Source organism: Caretta caretta, chromosome 10, assembly GCF_965140235.1.
Source record: "Caretta caretta isolate rCarCar2 chromosome 10, rCarCar1.hap1, whole genome shotgun sequence".
Taxonomy (NCBI): Eukaryota; Metazoa; Chordata; order Testudines; family Cheloniidae; genus Caretta; species Caretta caretta.
The window spans coordinates 33,272,208-33,296,725 of NC_134215.1; the positions used below are offsets into that span (position 1 = coordinate 33,272,208).

Consider the following 24,518-nt stretch of genomic DNA (forward strand, 5'->3'; position numbering starts at 1 on the left):
TTGTGTGGACTTTCTTGTCATGCTTCTGAGACGTGGGACATCCTAGGTTCTCTTCAGCTAAGCGTATAGACTTGTTTGGTTTAGGCAAGGCTGAATCCAACTTCTTCAAAATGGATATGAAGGAAGTCTTAGCCTCATACTTATGAGCATGCTGGAGCTGCAGCATACTTATGAGCATGCTCTCTGCTCTCCTAACAAGATTCCGCCAAGGGATCTGTGGGGGTTGACTCCTTCGCTCCCAGGTTGGACCTCATGGCAGGAGATGCACTCCTTGTTGAATCAGGCCAGTGTACAATGGAGGGACTTGATTATGTAAAGAGTTGTCACTTTGGATGGGCTAGCACCAGCAGGAGAGTGAATTTGTGTGGGGGGGTGGAGGGTGAGAAAACCTGGATTTGTGCTGGAAATGGCCCACCTGTTGATCACTTTAGATAAGCTATTACCAGCAGGACAGTGGGGTGGGAGGAGGTATTGTTTCATGATTTCTGTGTGTATATAAAGTCTGCTGCAGTTTCCACGGTAAACATCTGATGAAGTGAGCTGTAGCTCACAAAAGCTCATGCTCAAATAAATTGGTTAGTCTCTAAGGTGCCACAAGTACTCCTTTTCTTTTAATGGAGGGAGGGACGTCCTCTGGCCAGGGTCCAATTGCGGCATCATGCCCTTTTCCATTAGGTGCATCCGAAGGCGAAGTTCCCACCCTTCCTGAGTATGGCTGGAGAACGAGAAGCAGATAGTACAACTTGCTGCAATGTGGGCTTCCTTGAGAGAGTGCAAGCAGCACCGGTGGTCATCGCTGACCAAGAGGGATTGCGGGAAGAAAGCACAAATTTTGAAGCCTGGAGTACTGGGCATAGTCCAGTACCGAATCAGGGAACAGAACAAGGGGTGAAAGAGGAGTGGCTCTCCAGGCCAGGAAGACTAACTACAAAACTCTATAACTATCAGATAAAAACCTGAAAACACTAGAATGATAAAAACTATTTACAGATAGCCAAAACTGTGGACACTGGAAGTTCTGACACAGACAATGAGGCAGTGAGAAGGAACTGAAGAGGTGGTCAGTTTGCACTGTCCTTTAACTGCTCAGTCAGGGGCATGAGGTGAGCCAGGGTGCATGGGCGGATCAACAGACACTGCTTGCAAAATTCTCCATCTCTGGGCACATGCATACCCCATAGTGGAATACACATGGGGACCACTCGAAAAACTGGAGCACTTCACGATGTATGTCCCTGTGGGTGCTCCATTACCTGCCTTCCTTCCACTCTGCCTCAGTTTTCCCTTGTGGGACTTTGTGGGAGAGAAGGAACTGAGGGTGGTTTGTCTGCACAGCCCTATATGTCCTCGGTGCAGGGTATGAGGAGGAGCAGGGTGCATGCATGGGCTGAACAGGCACTGCTACCAAAAATCTTGGCTCAAAGGCGCAGGCGCACCAGAAGCGGAGCGCTCACAGGGACACAACTCAAAGAAGAAGCTGGATGGTGCACAGCAAGTAAACACTCTGTCTACCATGTCTGGTTGAGAAACACCTCATGGATGAGAGAGTTTGGAGCTTCTCAGGCTATGTAGTATCAGATTACACACAGAAACTCTTGTTAATGGGAACTGCACAGCTCACCTGCCAGGTCTTGATCTCAGTTGACATCCTATAGCTTTATCACCACCCACCCATAGACGGGTTAGCACTCATGCACTCACCAAAATCCCCTCCCCTGGGAACCAGCCCCTCTGTCTGCTCACCTGATGAGGGTGCTCTCCTGCAGCAGCTCCCGGCTGAGGTTTAGAGGAATGTCCTCACTATCGACAACACCTAGAACAAATAGTGGCAATGAAGTGACTCAAGACTAGGATACAACTGGACTCCGAGGACTCAGCCTTTTGCTAACTCCTCCCTCCCCACAAATCTCTGGCAGATGTCTCATGTCACTGTCCTGGCTGCCTTCCGAAATCTGCCTCCACTGCCCTAAGTGACACTCAAGGAAGGTGCTGCTGCAGCCTGTTGCATTCTCCTGCTTGCTCCCTGACCAGCCTACCTCTGAGGAAACGCAGCCATTTTGGCAGAATGTCAGCAGCTTTGGTTTGGATGAGGATTTTGCGGCTGTATAGGGCAACACTGGAGCCCAGCTCCCTGCTGACATCAAACATGGATGGTTTCTGTGGAAGCAAGAGGGGAAGAGGTTACACCATCCAAACCCAGGATGCTTGTACAAAAGCCCCACACTCTGCTGATGTTCACTATGGGTTTCACAGGTCTGAGATGATCAGAGCAAATCACGTTTTTATCCTCCCCACCAGAACGGAACTACAGGAGCGTGTGAATCTTGCTCTGTGAGGGTTTCTCCCACCTGAGCCAGATTCTGCTCCTGACAAATAGACACAGTTCAATGCACCCCATTTATCCTGTGGCACACTACTCCCATTGGAGAGATACTTCCATCTCTTTTAGGTACTGGGCATTCCCTTTTGGCTACTCCAAAAGAATTCTGCAGTGCTGGGCACACAAGGCTGAAGCTGTTCAAGTCGGAAAGGACGTCTATTCTGTGATGATCTCACCCATCTGATCCTTCCCTTCACTGAGGATTTCCCACACCTCCAAGAGAATGCCAGAGTCTCACCATCTCAGGCACATAAAAGATACTGCGGATATTGAGGGGGGCATCTGTCTTGTAGTGCAGGGTGTAGCGAGGCTTGTCATAAGCCTGGGCTATGAAACGGTAGAACTCCTCATGCTGCCATTCACCAATCTCCTTGGAGTCCATCATCCAGAGTGCCTGTGGGGAAGGAGGGAGGCTTAAAATCCCCACCCATCTGGTAACACTCACACACACCCCCACCCCACAGCCACATGCTAAGACTCATTTGCTTTTAATTCTGCTCTCCTAGCACGTCCCATTGTCAACAGCTTCCTTTGTGCTGGACAGGGCCCAGAGATAGGCATCACTATTACTAATTCTGGTCTGGTCTTTCAAAGCGATAGAACTGATCAATGAAATTGTTTTTAATTGCTCACTTTATTAATATAACTTCATAAGTAAAGTATTATGAATGAAACTACATTCATTCATAAAACCAGGTACCCCAATAACTGGCTAATTGAGTTTCACTTTCAATCCAATTGCTGCTTAAATCACTGAAACTTGCACTGCTTCAACATTGTAACTTCTGTTCACTGTTTGCCATTCCTTACACTTGTCCATGTTGTAACCCAAACTCCATTTTAACTAGTCCCAAACTCCATTTTAAAATGCTCACTTCATTTTTGCAAAACCCTGCTGTAATCTGATTAGTGTAGTTTAGATGTGTGAATGAGGTATATATGGATGATGGACTCAACCTCCAGCCCCAGCCTCTCCCGATGAAATAAAGTGTAAACACCAAGGGCTGAAGATGCAGACAACAGCCCTGACAAAGCAAAAAGAGTCCACCCTCAAAAGAAGAGAACAAAAGTACAATTGAAGAAACATCAAAGCCAGGTCCTAAGCTGAAAGTCATGTCTGCAATTGACGGGTGATCAATCACACCAAACTCAGAGGCAGCGTGACACAGCAAGACCTGTAGACTCTGGATTCAAACTAAAGCCTACAAAAAGGATGGGTGAGATGGAAGACTTTGAAGGGTAACATTCTGCTGCCAACATGGAAGGGCATTGGTGCATGCCCAACAGAGACCCAGTTCTTCCTTGTGCCTGGCTTTCCTGGCCAGTTAGCTGCCCCAAGCCACGAACCCAAGCTACATTCAGGACTGGTAACTATCTAGTAGCTGCAGAACATTTGGGGTGTGCGTGTGTGTGTGCATACATAGGTATTAGATATTAGTTATTGGTCTTAAATCAAATTGTGTTATTATAATAAACATGACATCTTGTCTTGTCCCCTGAAACGATACTGTGCAGTTTTATCTGTATAACAAGCCGACAAACCCTGCGCAGCCTAGGGATTCCCTCCTTACAAAGACTGGCTCTCTCCCTGCAGCCCCCTCTCCTCCCCCCTCTCCTCCTAAGGATTCCCCAATGATTGCACAGGGAGGCCTGTATCCAGAAAGTGTCTTGACAAAGTACATTGGGCTGGTTTTATTCCTGAAGTTCTGATGTCATCTCCCTCTCAGAAGAATCACTGTGTTGACACAGCACCTTACCTCCTCAAAGAGCTTTACGAACATCATGATTCTTGGTCTTAGTATAGCACCACGCTTGTGATCAGTAAAGATGTGAGGGATCCTGCCCATATAATTTGTGTTTGGAACCAATGTAGAGGTCTCAGGTTTGCTGCTGGGCTAGATTTACTTTCTTACATAGATTGTTTGCCCTTGGTGTCATCTCCAAGTGCCGATCAGTAGCAGACGCAGAGGTCCCCAAGTCATACCCCCTGCCTTCCAATAGCAAGCCCAATAGGCCCACTACTCTTGCAGCTCAGGCAATATGCTGAGTACGCTTCCTTTTTTAGAATGGTCATTCCCAAGCAGCCCCTTGATATGACCAGAAGTTACAACGGTGTCGTAGGGTTTCCAGGATCCAAGGTGTAACTGGGATTCACTGGGGAGTTCAGATGCTTTTCAACACCTCTTGTTAGGACCAGAGTTCTATGCTGCTCCCCAGAGTTCTGACCACTGTCCATTAAAGAGCCAGCAGGTCCTTCACTTGTGCCCAAACAGCATATCAGACTTAAGGCTAAGATTTTTTCATGGTTATTTTTAGTAAAAGTCACAAACAGGTCACGGGCAATAAACAAAAATGCACAGAGCCCATGACTTGTCCATTACTTTAATAAAAATAACCAGGGGTAGGGCTCAGTAGGGGGGAAGAACAGAGTCCCGGGGCGGGAGGGAGGGGGAGAGAAGAGAGAGAGAGACTAACAGGCCATGCCTCCTGACCCCAGTGGCCACAGCAGGGGGGTCACAACCACGGGGGGGAGGGGGGGAACGGAACGACACACAGCCCTTGCTCCAGAGCTTGCCCAGCTGTAGGACAGGAGCGCGTGGCCCGACTGATGCCCCCCACCAAACCCTGGCCACAGTGGGGAGCGGGGCATATGATCCTGGGAAGCCACAAGGGGGGTGCATGGCCCAAGCTGCAGCCTGCAGCGAGAGCTGCAGGACTGGGGTGCACGGTCCCGGCTGCAGCCCCGCCAAGTCCAGGACGCCACAGGGCTGGGGCACGTGGCCCCGGCTGCAGCCTTGCCAAGCCCAGGACTCCATTGGGGTCAGGCGCCTGGCCCCGGCTGCAGCCCCCGCAGAAAGGGTCCTGATTCCAGCCAGCTCCACTTGCAGGGCAGGGGCACACAGTCCCACCTCCTCCCCCTGAAGCCCGAGAAGTCACGGAGGTCCGGAAAAGTCACGGAATCCATGACTGCTGTGACCTCCGTGACCAAATCGTAGCCCTAATCATATTTAAATGGGAAGAGGCTCCAATGTAGTGTTGGCTAAATGGCAATAATTTCTAGGGGGAAATCAGTTTGTGCAATATGGGTCCCATCTCCAGGTTTCTGTTTACAGGGAATCAGTCTTGTCGTGTGTAGAAATGGAAGAATGAAATCCAGGATCAGGACTTTGGGCAGGAGGAGGCCACCTGCTTATTAAGACGACAGCTGCTGCCATTCCCCTCAAGAGAACAGACTTTCTAACTGGTGAGAAAGAGAAAGTAATACTAAGTCTATATAAAAGATCTCTGTCTCCCCACCTTACTACTACTCGTCCCCAATGACTTAGGTCTGTTAGCTGTCGGGGTAAGCAGTGGTTTAGAGTTATTTTTGGTTTTGTGGTTTATGGCACAGGTCTTGGACAAGAGCCTTTTTTCATTATTGTAGGAATCTAAATATGTAATAGGGATAGGGTTTATTAGTCTTTAAATATTCACATTAAAACATCTACGTACAATCTGGAATGACCTTTATTTCCATACCCACATTCTAGGAAGAGATCCCTGCCCTAGACCTGCTCTTGTCAGATAATAAAGATGAGGCACAGTCAGAGCTTAAGCCATCAGTGGATGAGATGCTGGAAAAATTTATTCATAGACTTTATTTTAAAGGCAGAAGGGAACATTATGATAATTGAATCTATGTGTATCTCATGTGTAACCCGGGTCAGAGAATGTCACCCGGAGATTCCTGCATCCAGCTGAACAATTTGTGATTGAACTGGGAGTTTATCTTTTGATAACTGATAAAATTATATGGCAACCAATCACTAAGACCAGAAGACATTCATCCAAGAGTTCTGAAGGAGCTTAAGGAAGTGGCTGAGTAGCTAACAAAAATATCCTCTCATTAAAATCAGTTACTATGCAAAAAGGACAAGAGGATAGCAAGTGTTGTAGTAAACAGTACTGGGGTGAGTTGGGCAATTGAAGAGCGTGATCCTCCTGTTACAGATAATCTGGCTGAAACAATAATTAAAAACAGAATTATTAAACTCCTAAGTAACCAGGGTATGATCTGGGAAAATAGGCATGGCTTCTGAAAACGAAAATTTTACTTTGCTAATCTACGAAAATTCTTTGAGCATGTCAACAAAATAGTGCATAACGGAGGAAAAGTCAAAGGGTTCAAAGGGTACAAACATGGAGCATCAGAACAGAAGGCAGACTTGATGTTTGTAAAGACAAGCCCGGATTTATCTCCTTTCTTTTTGAGTCTTCTTTCATATGGAAATAGCAACACTTCCAAGTTAACAGAAAATGTTTGAAATCCATTCCAGGGCCTCAAGAGATGCAGAGTGCACCTTTGCTATACCCCCTGGAAATGAAAAGATGGGGTACTTGTTCATAATGTTTTCAATAGTTTGGAAGTCTCCACATTTGCACTGTGGCAAATTCGTGATTCTCCATTTGTCCATCAGGTGCTCATATCTTCCATATCATGTCCTAATATGGTTGATGGTCGTCCATTGTCTTTGATGGAGCAAGAAGCCAGGCAGTTCGACGGTGGGATCATCTTGAGTGCTTGCTGTTTACATCAGAGCTTTCCCACTGCATCCGCCAGGTGTCTTCTGGGTTGAAGCTGCATGACAGAAGAGCTTCTCCAATGCCCAGAACACCCAGTGGGACTTAAGGCAGGCATGAGGCTGATTAACATGGTTGTCATGGAGCAGGCGCTCAGGTTAGCGAGGGTCTTCTTGTACTCGTGCAATGTAGCCATCTTTCTCTGGATCGCTGGAGGAAGGATGCTTGATAGGACTGGAAGCCAAGGCTGCGGAGCATGTAGCTGCATATCGATGAGGTCCATGTGCGAACTTCTTCCTAAAACAAGTACACAGTACTCGGCCATGAAATAATCTACATCCAAGATTGCCATTTGTAGCATTGGAGCAATGACAATCCCAGCTAGAATCTGCTATCTTTTGGATGATATTGATGTGATTCTTTGTTTTATGGCTCACCTTCTTCAGATGTTGTTGACAGGTAAGGCTATGATCAAGAGTAATTCTCAGGTCACAGAGGTTAGGATCGTGGGCAAGTTCCTTGCCACAGAGGTTTACGTCGCTCAGAAGGAAAGCTGATGACACTCTCTTTGATAGACTGAGTTTGAGCCACCAGTATCAAAAGTACAGTAGTTTTCCATCCACTTCAGAGCAGCGTTACGGATGTATTCTGCTTCCTTGGGAGTTGCAGCCTGTGTCATTAGTGCCAGGTCGTCAGCTTAAATGAACTTGCAGCATATCATTTGGGGCACATCACTCATGTATAAGTTAAAAAGGGATGATGCCTGTGTTCCCTGTAAGCTGCGCACTTGGGCAGCAGCCCAGGAGAGATTCAAATGCTGCGCAGTTAATTAGCAGAGCGTGCACAGCTGGCAGCATGTGTTCAGGTGCCCCTCCCCTCACGTTGCTCTGTCCTGCAGCTGCTCCCCTCCCGGGACCCTCCACATACATCGGTGGAACACATCGGTCTCGAACAACCTGTCATTACAAGTGTACCAGTTCCATGCTGGAATTTGAGATGGGCAGACTGGCTAGGTTTCTCCACTGCTGTCAAAAAACCCCATCAGTAGCATACCACCAATGCCCGAAAACTTTGACTACTTCATGAAGCTTATTATTAAAGCCACACAAAAGAATATCCCGTTTGGTTACAGGAGCTTTTTTATGTCGTGCTGGAGCCCAGAGAGCAAAACACTCCTAAGGGCATACAAAGCTACTGGCGACCCAGACTTAGCCACTGCTCTCCTGCAATCATTGGACTGTACAAGATTACAACTACGGGTAGATACAGGGGAGGCCACAGATTTCATGCATTCAAGCCATAAAGCACGGGCCCTTCTCCGGACCCTCGATGATGTGATGCCATCACACACAAACACTGCAAGTCATTGCTAACAGCATCGTCAGGCTCCTGTTAAGAAATCCAGACAACTGTCAGAGGGTTGGTGAAAACAGTTCTTAATTAATCCTGTGCACTAAGTGCCCCTCCATCAAGTGTCTGTCAAACCTTCACAAGAACCAAGATCGAAGCTCTCCTCTCTGGTACCAGAACAGGAAAAGTAGCTGGCATTGGCGGCATCCTTCCAGATTTCTTTAACTATCTTGGGCCAAGAGGGCGCGATTGAATGGCAGCCCTATTGATGGAAGTCATCACCACCAGCAAACTCCCAACAACTTGGAGACCATCAGAAGTCATTGTCATTTTATAACCTGGAAAGCTGCCCTACGACCTCCACAGCTACTGCCCTATCTCTCCTCTGTACAAGATACAAATTACTGGAGTGGGCGATCCTGGCGAGGCTCACCCCCCATCCTGGAGACCGCAATCCCCCAGAATAGGCATTTTTCAGCACAGGGAAAAGCTGCTGTGACCAAGTGCTTGCACTGTCTACATATACTCAAGCCAGCTTCCAGCAGAAGCTTAAAACAGCTGCAGCTTTTATCGACTTGTCATCAGCCTATGACCCTGTCAGGCACAAGGGCCTACGGCTGAAGCTATCCAACCAGCTTCACCGCAACCAGACATTTCAACTCACTAGGTCAATGGTTTCGGAGAGAATGTTCATCTTGAATAACTCCTCATCTCAGAAAGGCTCTGTGATCCCCTGCCCTGGACAATCGCCACCACCCCACCCTTTCACAGTTCTTTGTCCTTTTTGGACCCATTCACTCATTTCCTGAGCCCACTGCAGGGTTACAAGTTTCCCCCCCGAGTCACTACCCTGTCCATGGCTCTCAATCTAACCTGTAACGTGTTGAGGCGTCTCCCGTTGAGGAAGAGGGGAAAGCTGATGAAGTTGCTGTATTTTGTCACCACCCCTGGAACAGAGAGAAACATTGTCAACAAAAAAAACAGAACACAGGTCTTATCAGTTTCAACCACCATATCGTTGTGACTGAGACGAGCTATGGGAACCTGTCATATCAGCACAGGTTAGCTCCTTTGAAGTGTCCCTGCTCTCCACTGCAGCCTGCTCCTGCCCCTCACCATGTTTTCCCACAGCCCATCAGGTAATCAGAAAAAATTCATGGACTGAAGGAGCTCAGAAAAGAGCAACAAAGAATGTTAGTGGCCTGGAGAGACTGAATGTTTAGCTTAGCAAAGGGATGGTGACTGGAGGTAGTGGTGGTGAGAACAGTCTACAAACATCTGAACTGCGTGATACCTAAGTGGGAGAGGAGTATTTAATGTAGCACTCTGAGGTACAAGTAGGAGTAATAGGACAGAGGGAAGGGAATATTTTGGTTGAATATCAGTGAGAGCCATCAAGCTGTAGAACCCTCTCCCGAGGGAAGGGGTGGATTGGTTAGGGCATATAACTAGACTCAGCAAAATGCCAAAAAAAACCTCTAGCGAATAATCCTGCACTGGCCCCAGGGAGAGGAGAGGACGACGTTAAAGGACTTTTCTCTCTCTTGCTTCTACAGTTACAACTTTGGTATGGCACAGCCAATTCTGTAGTGACCAGCACTTCTCAGCACAGGATCGCAAAACATTATGGGGTGAGGAGAACATAGGGACACCTACAGTTAAAGGGTGGGGGTTCAAGTGTTTCCATGGTTACCCAGCTTTTACCGTGGCTCACAACCTCCTGAATCTTTCCCTTGTCAGGATAGAATTTAAGAGGCTTGGTTTCTGCCCAGAGATAAATGAGTTTCTTTGAAAAGTTTGAGCAAAAATTATTCAGCTATTTGAGATCCAGAGAGGGAAGGGGACACTTTCCCATTAGATATGGTATCCTTGCTTTAACCCCCACCGCTCCCCAAGCTCTAGCACTATGCAGTGTGAAGTAGGGAGCTGGAAACTGGCAGGAATATGGTTCCTAGGGAGGAAAGGTGACTTTTAGGATCCCAGGAAAAACTGGTTTACATTTGGCCATGTTAGAACCATTTTAAAATGAAATTCACATATGTGCATGTGTGGTAAAACATTTTAAACAATACACCATCCACTGTGCTCACAAAACAGACAGGTGTCTGTGGAAATAGCAGCAGATCATGTAATTAGACACTGCATTGCAATGCCTATGCGGAAGTGGGCAAAGTTAAGGTTAGCAGCCTGCCATAACCTTCTCATTTGCTAACTACATTTTGAAATCTCAATGTTTCTTTTAACAGTTTTTCCCCTACCCTGTGAAATATAAGGAATTAAGCCTCGGTTAAAAGACTAGGGGGTCTAAGCTCCCAGACATGTCTATAGAAAAAGCAGGCATGACAATTCAACCTGATTTTCCCATTTCTTTGGGAGAAGTCAATGAGTTAAACTGGCAGCACCCTGTATATTCCTGGATTAGAACAGAGGTAGAAGGAGATGCAGTAATGGCCTTTGGGGCTGGCAAGCTGCTCCTGGATTATATAAATAGGAGCCACATTCTACTTTGGTGAGCAGCACCTGTGGTGAGCAAAGGACAGATATTCTCTGCACACATCCCATCTGCCCAAGCTCACCCTTAAAATCTCACCATCGTCTGCCCTTCCCAGGCCCCTTCAGCAGAGGATCTCAGAGCACTTTACAAACATTAGCCACCGCATTGTAATAACACCCAAGTAAGAGAGAACTTCCGAGTTTCTAATACTGGCCATGGAGCTTTCCACAGCTCCAGGATAACCTGAGAGGATTAGGGTTTGCCTGGGACTGCTCAAAGGAAGAGAAAGCACGGTGGTAGAAGAGCTACAGAGGGGACAAGCCCACAGTGCCTCATCACCATCACTGCAACCCTTACACCCATCCACAGGGCTCCAGAAGCCCAGTCGATCTTCACAAGAGCAACAGCATCGATGTGGAGCCCCACAAGGACAGGAGTGTAAAGTGGGAAGAGCCACGAGGCTCTGGCAATGAAATGTTGACCCTCGGGGGGGGCCATAGGGGGGACAGCATCAACCGACAGGCAACTTACAAGTGTAAGCATCAAAGGCTGGAGTGCAGTGCAATGCAGAAGACTAGGAGTCAGGACACTGGGGTCTAATCTAAGCTCTGCCACCACGTCACCACCTCTCCAGGCCTCTGTGAGATGGGGACAGCAATCCTCAGGGGGAAGGGGCTATAGGAATCCAAAGAATACCATTTCATTTCCGCACCCTGCTCACCTTTGACGCGGTCCTCATTCGCAAACTCTTTGCACTCCTCTTTGAGATGGATAATTATTTTGGTCCCAGGTCTGACACCAGAGGCTTCGGCGATCTCAAACATTCCCGAGCTACGATTAGAAACACAGCATCACATAGAAACCTTTTCCTTGGGGGATGTTTATTAACAAGGGAGAATGAAAAGGGAACATTTCATTAACCAAGGGGACGATTTTCAAAGCACAAACGACACTACAGCACCCAGCTCCCATTGAAGTCAATGGAAGTCAGGCACTGTGGAGTTTTACATGTGGTCACCCAGATCTACAATATGGTAGTGTAGCCTGCGGAGACTCCAGGTCCCAACAGACAATGCTTCATAATACCAGCAGCCTCTACTGACAACAGCATTGCACGCTGGGTGATGTCATCAGCCTGGGCTAAACCTCCATGGAAGCAACTGAAATCTTCTCCATTTTATACAGATACTTGCAGCCCTCCAGGCTCCAGACAAGCAGACTGCATGGCTCTTTGTTGGTCCAGCACATGTGCCCCAGTCTATGATTATTTCCACTAGACTGCAGCAACACCCTCTGATGAAGGGCTTCTGCACTGAGCTACAGGGTCCCCTTTCCTACCAATGGTCATCTCCACTCTTTCTAGTTCCGAGTGACTGCTCCATCTGTCTGAGGGTCAAATGTTCCAGGGAGCAGCACCAATTCAAGGGTAGAAAACACACTTTGTGAAAGGTGCAGGAATGGCAGGTAATCCTTCAGTGATCCTCACAGGTTACAAGCAGGAGGACTATAACATTTAGCACAATAAAGCGGATTATTATCTGGAACACAACAGGATCCGAAGTTTTAACTGTGAAACTGTTTTCAGGGATTTATAAACTTGGCAAATTCTTTCTTCCCACGGGCTTTTAATAGGAGGTGGAGATTTTCACATCTAGGGCTCTGGTCCAAGTCTGCAGTAACTCAAAGCTTCTGCCATCTGATGGACATTCTGTGGCCTGTGTTAAATGAGTGGGTGATCTATATGGAAGTCTAGCTCACAGAAGACATTTGCCCATGTTATAACCCATACCACAACAGGTCTGCTTGTTGGCATTCTCAGCAAAATGACTAGCCCAGAGAGATTGGATTTCCTTCTCACCCCTGCAGTATCCCTTCAAGGCAGGACTGAGGCCCATTGGTGGGGTGGAGAGGGGAAAGCTTCTACGGTCTGTGCCATGCCTGCTCTGTGGGCAGACTGCAGTCAGTCTCTAGGGCTGTCAATCTGGCACACTTAGCAGGACTGAATTCACGTGTGGTTTTCTTGTTTAACAAGCCCGTAGCAGCGAGGAGCTGACAGCGTAGGCTGAGGTGAAGGGCACCACACAGCTCTCCTAATGCGCCATCTCTTGCCTTATAGCAGCCTTGGCTATTCAAACCCAAGCTCTGTACCAGCACAGCCAGGCTGCTGAGTTACATGGGGGGTGGTTTTGTAATGAAGACTTTCACTTGTAACCTAAGCAGGATTTTAACCGAGGTGTCTAGTTGCAAAAGACCAGTGCCCTACCTCATCTTGCGCTTCCCTGCGCAGCTTCCAATCCCCACCCAGGTGGAGCTACAGACAATGTCACAACACTCGCTCATTCTCTCCAATACATTGGCCTCCAATAATTCCAGTTTTGCAGACTCTTACCCATCTGAAGACCAGTGGTAGCCAGGGCTCCCGGACTCTGCAGATTGCGAGTACACCTCCACTTTATTAGCCACCATGAAGGCAGAGTAGAAGCCCACTCCAAACTGGCCAATGATCTTATTACTGGCCTCCGCCTGGCTCTGCAGCGCATCCAGAAATGCCTGTAGGGACAACGAGTAGCAGGTATACTGGACTGCAGGTCCACTCACCCTCGGCTACAGCTGGGAGGCTGCAGCCTCCTCCCAAACCCTCACAGCTGCTCTCCCCACACTCCCTGACTCAGCCTGTTGCTGTTTGCTCACTGTGAGCCTGGCACCCCAGAACATTCCTCTCCAAGGGGACTCCTCCCCTTCAACTGCTTTGCAGCAGTCAGCGCTCTGGGGGGCTGAGCTCACCCTCCTGAGGACAGCACAAGTAGAAGAAGCTCCAGTGACTTGCTCCTACGGAGCAACATAGTAAGGGAGGAGCAGTGACTGCAGCTTTGGAACAGGAAAGCATTGCCTAGGGCAGTGCCTGCTGCAACGGGTGGGAGAGAAGAAAGAGAATGGGGTGTGATTGCTCAGTTGCAGGAAATGAATAGGGATTTCAGAGATGGAAAAACCCGGCAAATATATGCACCAGCAAACAGCTGTGTCCACCCCTGGCCCACCAGTAACTGTGCTGCAACTTGCGGCCCAGACAGCACTTAGAGAACATGAAGGTGGAGAGCTTGTGGATCTCGATCACAATGCCTTGGGGGAAAGAAGTTTGCTTTTACAAAGCGGCACAGCCAAGTGCACCATGTCTATATAAAGAGCCTGGATCTACAGAACAGAGGACACATAAGGGATCCCCCAGCTAATGGGACCCTGCTTCCCCAATGAGAGGAAAATGGTTCTTTAGTGTTGTCCTAGTACCAATGACCACACACTTCATGGGTCAGGAATGACAATGGAGCCTTGGGCTGGTTTCACCTCCCAACAGGGGTCCCCTTCACGATAGGGCCTAAGGAGATGCAGGATCAAGGAGCCTCAGGGGAATGAAAATGGCCATGAGGACACAACATGAAGGAGGCATCTCTCTTACCTTCGAGCCAGATCGAGCAATGGTGCCAAGATTAGAAACAAGCTCCTCCTGGGTCATTCCAATGCCAGTATCCTGCAGGGAATACAACGATAGAACCGGATGTACCAGGGCACGTGCATTTCAGCAGCAGACAGGACATAGAGCATCCAGGTAAATTCCCAAAATCAGACACCACTACCATTGGGGACATTTAGCTAAAAAATTGCAAGACTGGATTTTTCACCACAGTGGATGGTTCCCCTTCCCCAGGCCAGGACATGGGAATCAGGAAAATGCACAGTTCTAAGGTGCAGAAATGACTGCCCAGTGGCTTCAAACCAAAAGTTAGCAGAATGCAGAGTAGACACAAAAAAGCACTAAGAAACCAACTGACTTCTATACCCTCATAATAGAATATTTTTATCACAGCAGTGCTTACTAGCCCCAAACCAAGAGGGCCCCACCATGGTAGGTGCTGTACAGACACTTAGCAAAGAACAGTCCCTGTCCCTAAAGAGATCAGACCAAGTGGGGGAGAAAGGAAGGCTAATCCCCAAGGTCCCACAGGGAGTCTGTAGCAGGGCAGTGAACTGAACCCAGATCTCCCAAGCCTCAGCCAGTTCAGTACCTTGACCACAAGACCATCCATCCTCATTGTGGGTGTTACCATGAACCAGCTCTTCTTTATTCTCTGTCACCTTCACTAGCCCAATGCTACCCTCTGCAAAACTCGACAGCCGAGTATGCTGTTCGTACGCTGGCATCCAGGCTGGAGAACTGGGTATGAATGTGTGTCAGAGCACTCTCATCCTGGCTTCCCCCACAGAGGCTGCCATTTCTGTTGGGTGGGCCAGGAACTGGCTATTACACTGACTGTTACCTGCCATGTAGCCCAGACTTTGAACACTGGCATCTGGTAGAATGAAGTTTGTTGGTCTATTGTTAGTTATTTTCATCCATTTCAGTCTGAATTTACATTCCCATTTATCACAATAAATAACTCACTCCTTGCCATCCTTGATGTCCATCTCTCAGACAGGAGATCCTTGGACATTAGCAGTAAGAATGGGTTTGCTTTGATTCAGCTTTAGTTTTCCCTGCCGCTCCTTTGGACAATTCTGTGGCAGTATGGCAAAAATCACAACTCAGAAATGGCCAACCCATAACATAGGGGTCCAATCCACTGCGAATACACCAGTTCTTACTTCCTGCTTTGCAAGAGCTTCCCTGACCCTTCCCACATTGGGTTTCCCTTTTAAGTTGCTGCATTTGAACTCGGTTCCCTTCGTAGCTTCCACAGAAACGAAGTGCAAGCTAATCACATCACAACGGTGAGAAAATGGGCTTGGTGTCACTTTTCAAACGCAAACTTCCCACAGCACAGCATCACCAGCTGCATTACAAAGGGTTAATGAAGTCACTCCAACAGAGGTCTCTGACTCCCTCTGATTATGCACGATGGCACATGATGTGTAACTAGATTTAGTGCCACAGTAAAATGAGGTTTTCGTCCAAAGGAGGGGTTTGAGTCATCTACCATCACCGAGCACAAATCACTACATGCCTTGCAAAATCAGGAGCAGAACAGGGTCTGATTTCACATGCCCTGAGCACATCTTGTCTAGAGTCCAGGTCCAGGCCCCCAAATGTCAAAAGAATGAATCTGAGTGGAACTGAACAGCATGAGCAGGGATCTCACTGAAATCCAGCCCCTTTGGTGTTTGCTACTTACCCCCCCCCCCCCCGCCCACCTAACTATTTCCTCACCATGTAGGCTTCTTCTTAACTAGCAAAACAAAATGTCATAATTAATGCCGACAATGCACAATTATTTTTTTTAGATCAGTGTTTATTTCCAATGGATGATCAAAATATCTTCAAGTGCATGCAAGACATTGGCTCAAGTATATGTCTTGGTAACTGGTGAGGTGTTTCCTCTGTGTCCACACAGCTCCCCCTTTTGACACAGAAAAGTGACGCCTTTCATGTGATTAAAGATGGCAGCCCAATCAGTCACCTTAAAGATGTGAAGTGAATTGGATGCCAGGTAGGGTCTCAATAGCAGGGTTTGTACAGCCAGAAAAAACAAACAGTGAATGGCAAAACCTCAGGAATCTGACAAGAACGTCCCTGCCCCCAGGCCAGAAAGAAAAGTTTTCAGCATCTGGTTCAGGTTTTGTTCATTCCAGACCCCTGAACAGAGCTCTGAGCTCCTCTGATCCACTCCTATTTATAGCATAGCACATCATTCCCAAATTCCTATACCTTAAAAAATAAATCCCTGCTCTCTGAATGTAATTGGCCATTATCAAACCTCTGCCAAACTTACTGCAAAATGCTTAAGGAAAATTTCTGGACACTGGTTTGAATGGAATGAAACACAACTGCAGTGAAGACAGCTTACAGTTCAAACTGACTGCTCCCAAAACAGCTCTGACCTCAGCTGCTATAGCAGGGGTGGGCAAACTTTTTGGTGAGGGCCACATCGGGGTTGCAAAACTGTACGGAGGGCCAAATAGGGAAGGCTGTGCCTCCCCAAACAGCCTGGCCCCAGCCCCCTATCCGACCCCTCCCACTTCCTGCCCCAACTGCCCCCCTCAGAACCCCTGACCCATCCAACCTCCCCACTCCTTGTCTCCTGACCACGCCCTCCTGAGACCCCCCAACCCTAACCGCTCCCCTGGGACCCCACTCCTATCCAACCCCCCCTGCTCCCTGTCCCGACTGCCCCAACCCTATCCACACCCCCGCTCCCCAGGACCCTACCCAGCCCCCCTCCCCTGACTGCCCCACTCCTATCCGTACCCCACCCCGACAGGCCCCCTGGGACTCCCACGCTTATCCAACCTGCCCCTGTTCCTCGTCCCCTGACCCCCACCCACCCCCAGAACCTCCGTCCCATCCAACCGCCCTCTGCTCCCTGTCCCCTGACTGCCCCCCAGGACCCCCTGCCCCTTACCCAACCCCCCTCCTCCCTTACTATGGCGCTCAGAGCAGCATGTCTGGCAGCTGCGCCGCTCGGCCAGAGACAGACACGCTACCGCGCTGCCCTGCAGGAGTGCGCTGCCCCGCTGCCCAGAGCGCTGCCCATGCAGCGGCATAGCTGCAGGGGAGGGGGGACAACAGGGGAGGGGCCGGAGGCTAGCCTCCCTGGCCGGGAGCTCAAGTGCCACGCCGGACGTGGCCCGCAGGCCATAGTTTGCCCACGTCTGTGCTATAGGGAAATGGGAACAGTACTTGTACGTGGCTGGCCAAGAATCCCAGCAAAATGATGTGCCATATAGCAGGAAAATACCTGGACTGGCCGAGATAAATGTGATCAGCTTACAAACTTCTCTCTTTCAGTGCACAGGCTCTCTGACAGCTGCAGCTCTTTTGTCACCAGATGGCACTGCTCCCAGCCAGCCAGCCAGCTCTCTAATCAATGAGCAGCACTCTAGGGAATAAGAAAAGGAGGACTTGTGGCACCTTAGAGACGAACCAATTTACTTGAGCATAAGCTTTCGTGAGCTAGAGCTCACTTCATCGGATGCATGCTGTGGAAACTGCAGTTTCCACAATATGGAAGCTTATGCTTATGCTCAAATAAATTGGTTAGTCTCTAAGGTGCCACAAATACTCCTTTTCTTTTTGCGAATACAGACTAACACGGCTGTTACTCTGAAACTCTAGGGAATGATGTCCTGCAGCAAAGACCACAGTCATACTTATGCAAAGCAGGCCCTCTACAGGTTTGGAAAGTAAATAAAACTCCCAGGAATGTGGAAGGGGAGCAGAAAGGGCTAAGAGCCAACAACACACGCTCCAGTAAAACCAAAGACAGGAACTACTGGAGTTTCTATTCTCATCACCCAGCAGCTTACAGTGAAGTCAGTCAGCGGTGTGCATTTCTAGGAGAGTTTTAGCCAGGGGCAACTGCATGACCACAGAATCAAGAACACTTTCTAACCCAGCTGCATCCAACATTATTAGAAAGAGAGCAGTCACTCCATTGTTCAAATTGGGTTTATAAGGGACACTTAGCTGCAGTTTCAGACCCCACTCTGAAAACCACAAGAAAAGTGATACCATCCTCAAAATTGGTAGATTACATTGGGTGCAAAGGTAAAATTTTTCTATAGAATGGGAAGTGAATTGGACACTATTAATTGAGAGATGTGTTCTCCAGAGTTCAGGAGAGCTAATGCTTTTCTGCAACTTTGTAGCAAAGATGACAAACCACATTGCAGAAAAGAAACAGAAGTAGTTCATAGTATTCCCCTAACTCAGATCTAAAGCATAGCACCAACATTTCATTGATTGAAGGTTAATTACAGAAGTTATTAACATACAGCTCACCACGAGTTGATTCATATCCCAGATGGAGCACCTATGACATTGCCCAAGACTCAGAGATGGGCTCCCTGGCTAAGGATCTTATCAGTGTACATTAGTGTGGCTCCCCTCCTGTATACCCCAGTTCCACATTAGGACTATGTAAAAAGCGAAGGAAATTCCCCCATAAAAATATTTACAGTGATATCGAAGTTGCAGGCACATCACAGAGGTTTCAGTCTACATTACCTTTCAAGCATGTTAGGGCTTGTCTACATGGGTACACTCAAGGAAATTAATCCAAATTAACAAAAAGTGCGAATTTAAAGTGCATTTATTAAATCTCATAAACCCCTGCGTGGACACTCTTAAAATGGATTTAGTTTGATTTCTCTTAGAAATCAATTAGTTTAGATTCACTTCTACTTTAATTCTGAATAAGAGTGTCCACAAAGAGATTTAATGCAGTTTAACTAATCCACTTTAAAAATTAATTCAGATTAACTCTCATGAGTGTCCTCAGGTAGACAATCTCTTAGACACACAAGAATTTCAGAATTATGGTTGCACTTCTCCACTAAACATCCACATAACTAACTAAACCTAACTCTTTCTGAAGAGATGCCACTCTGCCACCTTACTTTTTGAAGAGCATAGAAAAACTACTCCATGGCTCATTGGTTTCATAATCCTTTTTCATACAGAGATGCCTCTGATACAACGTGAGATGATCTGTCACCACACTGACCTTTGTTCAAAGGGCTTTTCTACCCATGGGGTAATGTGCTACATGGGGGGGGGGGAGGGGACAGGAGGGGAAGGGAAGGGGTGATTTCTAAAGTGTGCTAAATTGTTGTATATTAATTGGTCCATGTAGACCCTGCTGGTGCGCACTAATGGTTCCCTAGTGTGCTTTAACATAGAAGCGCACTCGGGAACCTTTAACATACATCAGCATGGTCTATCACAGGGGTTCTCAACCTTTTTCTTGCTGAGGACTCCCTTAACATGCTATAAAAATACCAGGGCCCAGCAGGAGCGGGCGGTGGGGGCTCCCAGCTTCGGGGCAGGGGGTGCAGGGGCTCCCAGCTTCAGCCCCCCGCTGCTTCTGGCTTGCGGGGGGCAGGGAGGTTTGCCGGCTTCAGCACCACACTGCTTCCGGCTTTGGGGGCTTGATGGGGGGATGGGTGCTGCCTTTAGACCCATGCCTCTCCCGGCTGAGATGGAGGGGGCTGCCGGCTTTAGCCCTGCACTGCTCCACAGACCCCCAGTTGAGAACCACTGGACTATATGGACTAGTTATTACACAACACGTTAGCACACTTTAGAACAGGGGTTCTCTAACTAGGGATTACAACCCCTCACGGGGTTGCAAGATTATTACATGGCGGGTCATGGCCCATCAGCCTCCACCCACAAATCCTGCTTCGCCTCCAGCATTTATAAGAGTGTTAAATATAAAAAATGTGTTTTTTAATTTATAAGGGGAGGGGTCAGAGGCTTGCTGTATGAAAGGGGTCACCAGTACAAAAGTTTGAGAACCACTGCTTTAGAACATAAGAATGGCCATACTGGTTCAGACCAAAGGTCCATCTAGCCCAGTATCCTGTCTGCTGACAGTGACTAATGCCAGAAGCTTCAGAGGGAATGAACAGAACAGGCAATCATCAAATGATCCTTCCCATGTGGCCCATTCCCAGCTTCTGACAAACACCTCCAGAAATCACCTCTAGAGAGTATGTAGACAAGCCCTAACTTTGTGATCTGGGCATGTATGTCTTGTCTTGTAACTTGGATAACTGGCTGGCATGTGGAATCTTGGGGTTAGCACCATGAGGTGCTCAGTACCTTCTCCATGACTCAGGACCCTGAACCCCTTAATGAAGAGAAGTAAATGAATGCCTTCAGCTTGCTCTGTGCTAAGAGCCAATTTGCTAAAAGCTTGCTAATCAGGACTTTGTAAAATTCTTGTATGTGTACTATGCTTGACTGTAAAGCAACCCAACCACTACAGAATTACAATAATCTAGTTTTTAGAGTAGCAGCTGTCTTAGTCTGTATTCGCAAAATACAGTTTTTGTATCTTTTTGAATCTAGTTTTTGTGGCCACCGCCAAAATGAAGCTATTTGTTACGGATCAATGAGGTACAGCAGCAGGAAGGCTCACTTTCTGAGTTCTCTCACTGGGGTCAGACTTAAGCTAGTTTGGGTGCTTTGCTTAAGGAGAGTAACTGAAATCCATAGGAACACAGGCATTGCCAGGCTAGATCAGACGTGTGGTCCATCTAGTCCTGTGTCCCGCCTCCAGCAGTCACCTGTGTCTGATGCTTCAGAGGAAGGTGCAAGAGATGCTGCAGTGGGAAGATGTGAGGTGATTTCCTCCCAGGAAGGTCTTATCCTAATATTTAGAGATTGGATTAAGCCCTGTAGCCTGTATTCCTTCCCAATACTCTTTTTGGCATCATTAACAATAACAATTCTGAATCTTACTAAGTTCTTGGCCTTAACACCTTCTTGTGCCAGTTAGTTCTACAGTCTATCTACACATTGTATGAAAAAGTATTTCTTTTTATCAGTCTTGAATCTCCCACCTTTGAAATGTCATTGAATGTTCCCTTGTTCTTGTATTACGAGACAGAGCCCAGAAGCTCCCAAACCACCTTCTGCAGACTGTGTGTTATTATTTTATACTCCTTGGGTCTCTAACTTGTTTGTGAGAAGCTGCAATGCTTTTGAATGGTAACATACCCTCCAGCCACTGTTACACACCTGTAACCTGGACTTCACCTGGAAGGTTTCTGCATGTGTTTCTTAACTGTTAGAGCTAACAAGGTGCTCAGTCCTGTTCAGAATACTAGCCTCAGGTCCTTCCTGTCCCTGCAACAAAGAGCGCACAATCCATAGGACAGGAAGGACGCACTGGGAGACCCAGACAAAGGAACTGCTTTAGTTAACTGTTTTTATTCCCCCTTTCCACAATTCTTCCATTTGGAGGCCTCACAGAAGTGGGTCTTTAGGACAGACTTGACTTCTAGGAGAGGAAGAGAGCCTAGCACAATGGGGTGGGGGATTGGGGTTTCTACAAGTCGAGTAGAATGGGACAATTATACTCCCATGTCTTACATCCGACACCCCAGAATGATATTAGCCTTTTCCACAACTGCATCACATTCTTAACTCATATTCAATCTGTGAAGCCCCAGGATCCTTTGCAGCAGTACTATCACCTAGTCAGTTATTCTCCATTTTGTAGTTATGATTTGATTTGTCCTTCCTAAGTGAAGTATTTAACACTTAACTTCATTGAATTTCATCTTGTTGAGTTCAGACCAAAGCTCTAAATTGTCACGGTCATTTTAAATTATAATCCTGTCCTCCAACAACTTCCATCTTGGTGTCATCTGCAAAGTTTATAAGCATAATCTCCACTTCATTATCCAAGTCACTGTTGAAAACATTGAACAGTTCAGGACCCAGGACTGACCCCTGTGGGACTCCACTATAGATTACGCCCTCCCACTTTGACAGCGAATTATTGATAACTATTCTTTGAGTATGTCCCTTCAACCAGTTGTGCATCAATCTTATGGCAATTTCATCTAGACCACATTTCTCTAGTTTGCTTATGAGAATGTCATGTGGGACTGTGTCAAAAGTTCTATTAAAATCAAGATATCATCCCCCATCCACTTCGCCAGTAACCCTCTCAAGGAAGGAAATCAGGTTGGTTTGGAAAGATTTGTTCTTGACAAATCCATGCTAGCTCGATCCTATAACCCTAGTAACCTTTAGGTGCTTACAAATTGATTTTTTAGTAATTTATTCCAGTATTTTTCCAGGTATCGATTTTATGTTGACTGTTCTAAAATTCCCTGGGTCCTCTTTGTTCTCTTTTTGAAAATAGTACTATGTTTGCCTTTTGCCAATCCTCTGGGACCTCTCTCGTCTTCCATGAGTTCTCCAGGATAATCACTAATGGTCCTCAGACTGCTCCAGCTCGTTCCTTAAGTACCCTACGATGAATTTCATCAACTCCTGCTGACTTGGGTACATTTTAATATTCTTTATCCTGTTCTTTCCCTATTTTGGCTTGTGGTCCTTCCTCCTTGTTGTTAATATTAATGGTGTTGAGTATCTGGTCACCATTAACCTTTTTACTGAAGACTGAAGCAAAACAGAATTAAATTCCTCAGACTTCTTTTGATGTCATCAATTATTAGTTCTCCTGCCCCGCTAAGCAGACGACCTACACCTTCCTTCAAATTGCCTTTCACCTTCAGATTCACTACCAATTCCTTTCTGCTGATCAGAATGAAGTCTAAAATGGCTGTCCTGTGGTTACTTCCTCCACTGTCTGAAACAAAAAGCTGTCCTCGGTACATTCCAAGAACTTACTGGAAAATTTTGTGTTTTACTGTACAGTAACTCTTTGCTTAATGTTGTAATTATGTTCCGGAAAATTCCTACTTTAGACAAAACCATGTTAAGCTAATCCAATTTCCCCATAAGAATTAATATAAATCGGGGTGGTTAAGTTCCAGGGAAATGTTTTTCGCCAGACAAAAGACATTATATACACACACACACACACACACACACACAGTATAAGTTTTAAACAAACAATTTAATACTGTACACAGCAATGATGATTGTGAAGCTTGGTTGAGGTGGTGGAGTCAGAGGGTGGGATATTTCCCAGGGAATGCCTTACTGCTAAATGATAAGCTAAAGCTCGGCTGAGCCCTCAAGGGTTAACACATTGTTAATGTATGCTCACATTCTACAAGGCAGCACTACGGAGGAAGAAGACACAACAGACACATGGCAGTGGCTGCAAACATTCCCTGCAGAAACTGAACATAATGATGAACCCATGCTACCCCACTGGAGCACACTACTCCTTCCGCTTTCCAAAGTGCCGGGCTGAGCATGTGTGCGTATTTGCGAGAGAGAGACACACACACCATGTGTGCGTGTGTGTGAGAGAGACAAACATCGTGTGTGTGTGTGTATATGTTCGTGTGTGTGAGAGACACACACATTGCCCCTTTAAGTACGCTGACCCCACTCTCAGTACACTGCCTTTTTAAGTAGATCAGCAAGATAGCAGCTACTGCCAGCAAGCTTCCTCCATCCTGATACCTGTGTGTTCCCCCCGCTCTGTGGAGATGGGGTACAGGAGTGGGGGGAGGGGGACACCCTGACATCAGCACCCTTTTTCCCCCACAGCCCCTGCACAGCAAGTAGGAGGCTCCCGGGAGCAGCTCTAAGGCAGAGGGCAGGAGCAGCACACGGCAGTGGGGGGGGGAGCAACATCTGAACTGCCCAGCACTTGATAGCCTGCCGCACAGGGAACTTAGGGGAGCTGCCAGCCCACCCTGGTTTCAAGCTTCCACCAATTAGCTCCAACAGGCTGCTCTTTCTGCAAGCAGCGGACAAAGCAGGAGGCAGCCAAACAATCTTATAAGGGAGCATTGTGCAACTTTAAACAAGCAAGTTCTCTAACTGATCTAACTCTCTCCAATTTTTCTCTAACTCTCTCCAATTTTGTGGATAAATTGGAGAGAGTCCAGCGAAGGGCAACAAAAATGATTAGGGGTCTGGAACATATGAGTTATGAGGAGAGGCTGAGGGAGCTGGGATTGTTTAGCCTGCAGAAGAGAAGAATGAGGGGGGATTTGATAGCTGTTTTCAACTACCTGAAAGGGGGTTCCAAAGAGGATGGCTCTAGACTGTTCTCAATGGTATCAGATGACAGAACAAGGAGTAATGGTCTCAAGTTACAGTGGGGGAGGTTTAGATTGGATATTAGGAAAAACTTTTTCACTAAGAGGGTGGTGAAACACTGGAATGCGTTACCTAGGGAGGTGGTAGAATCTCCTTCCTTAGAGGTTTTTAAGGTCAGGCTTGACAAAGCCCTGGCTGGGATGATTTAACTGGGAATTGGTCCTGCTTTGAGCAGGGGGTTGGACTAGATGACCTTCTGG

At 47.2% G+C, this 24,518-nt stretch overlaps 1 protein-coding gene across 2 annotated transcripts in view; it reads right to left on the reverse strand.

Moving 5' to 3' along the window:
• TRAP1 (TNF receptor associated protein 1) overlaps positions 1-24,518 on the reverse strand; it is an 83,657-nt gene that overhangs the window by 23,716 nt on the left and 35,423 nt on the right. For both annotated transcript variants that reach the window (XM_048866814.2, XM_048866815.2), the window contains 7 exons: positions 14,239-14,310; positions 13,174-13,334; positions 11,506-11,615; positions 9,164-9,237; positions 2,619-2,774; positions 2,037-2,157; positions 1,744-1,813 (listed from right to left, as the gene is read on the reverse strand). In XM_048866814.2, the coding sequence (XP_048722771.1) occupies positions 1,744-1,813; positions 2,037-2,157; positions 2,619-2,774; positions 9,164-9,237; positions 11,506-11,615; positions 13,174-13,334; positions 14,239-14,310 (764 nt within the window). The remainder of the gene's footprint in view (positions 1-1,743; positions 1,814-2,036; positions 2,158-2,618; positions 2,775-9,163; positions 9,238-11,505; positions 11,616-13,173; positions 13,335-14,238; positions 14,311-24,518) is intronic.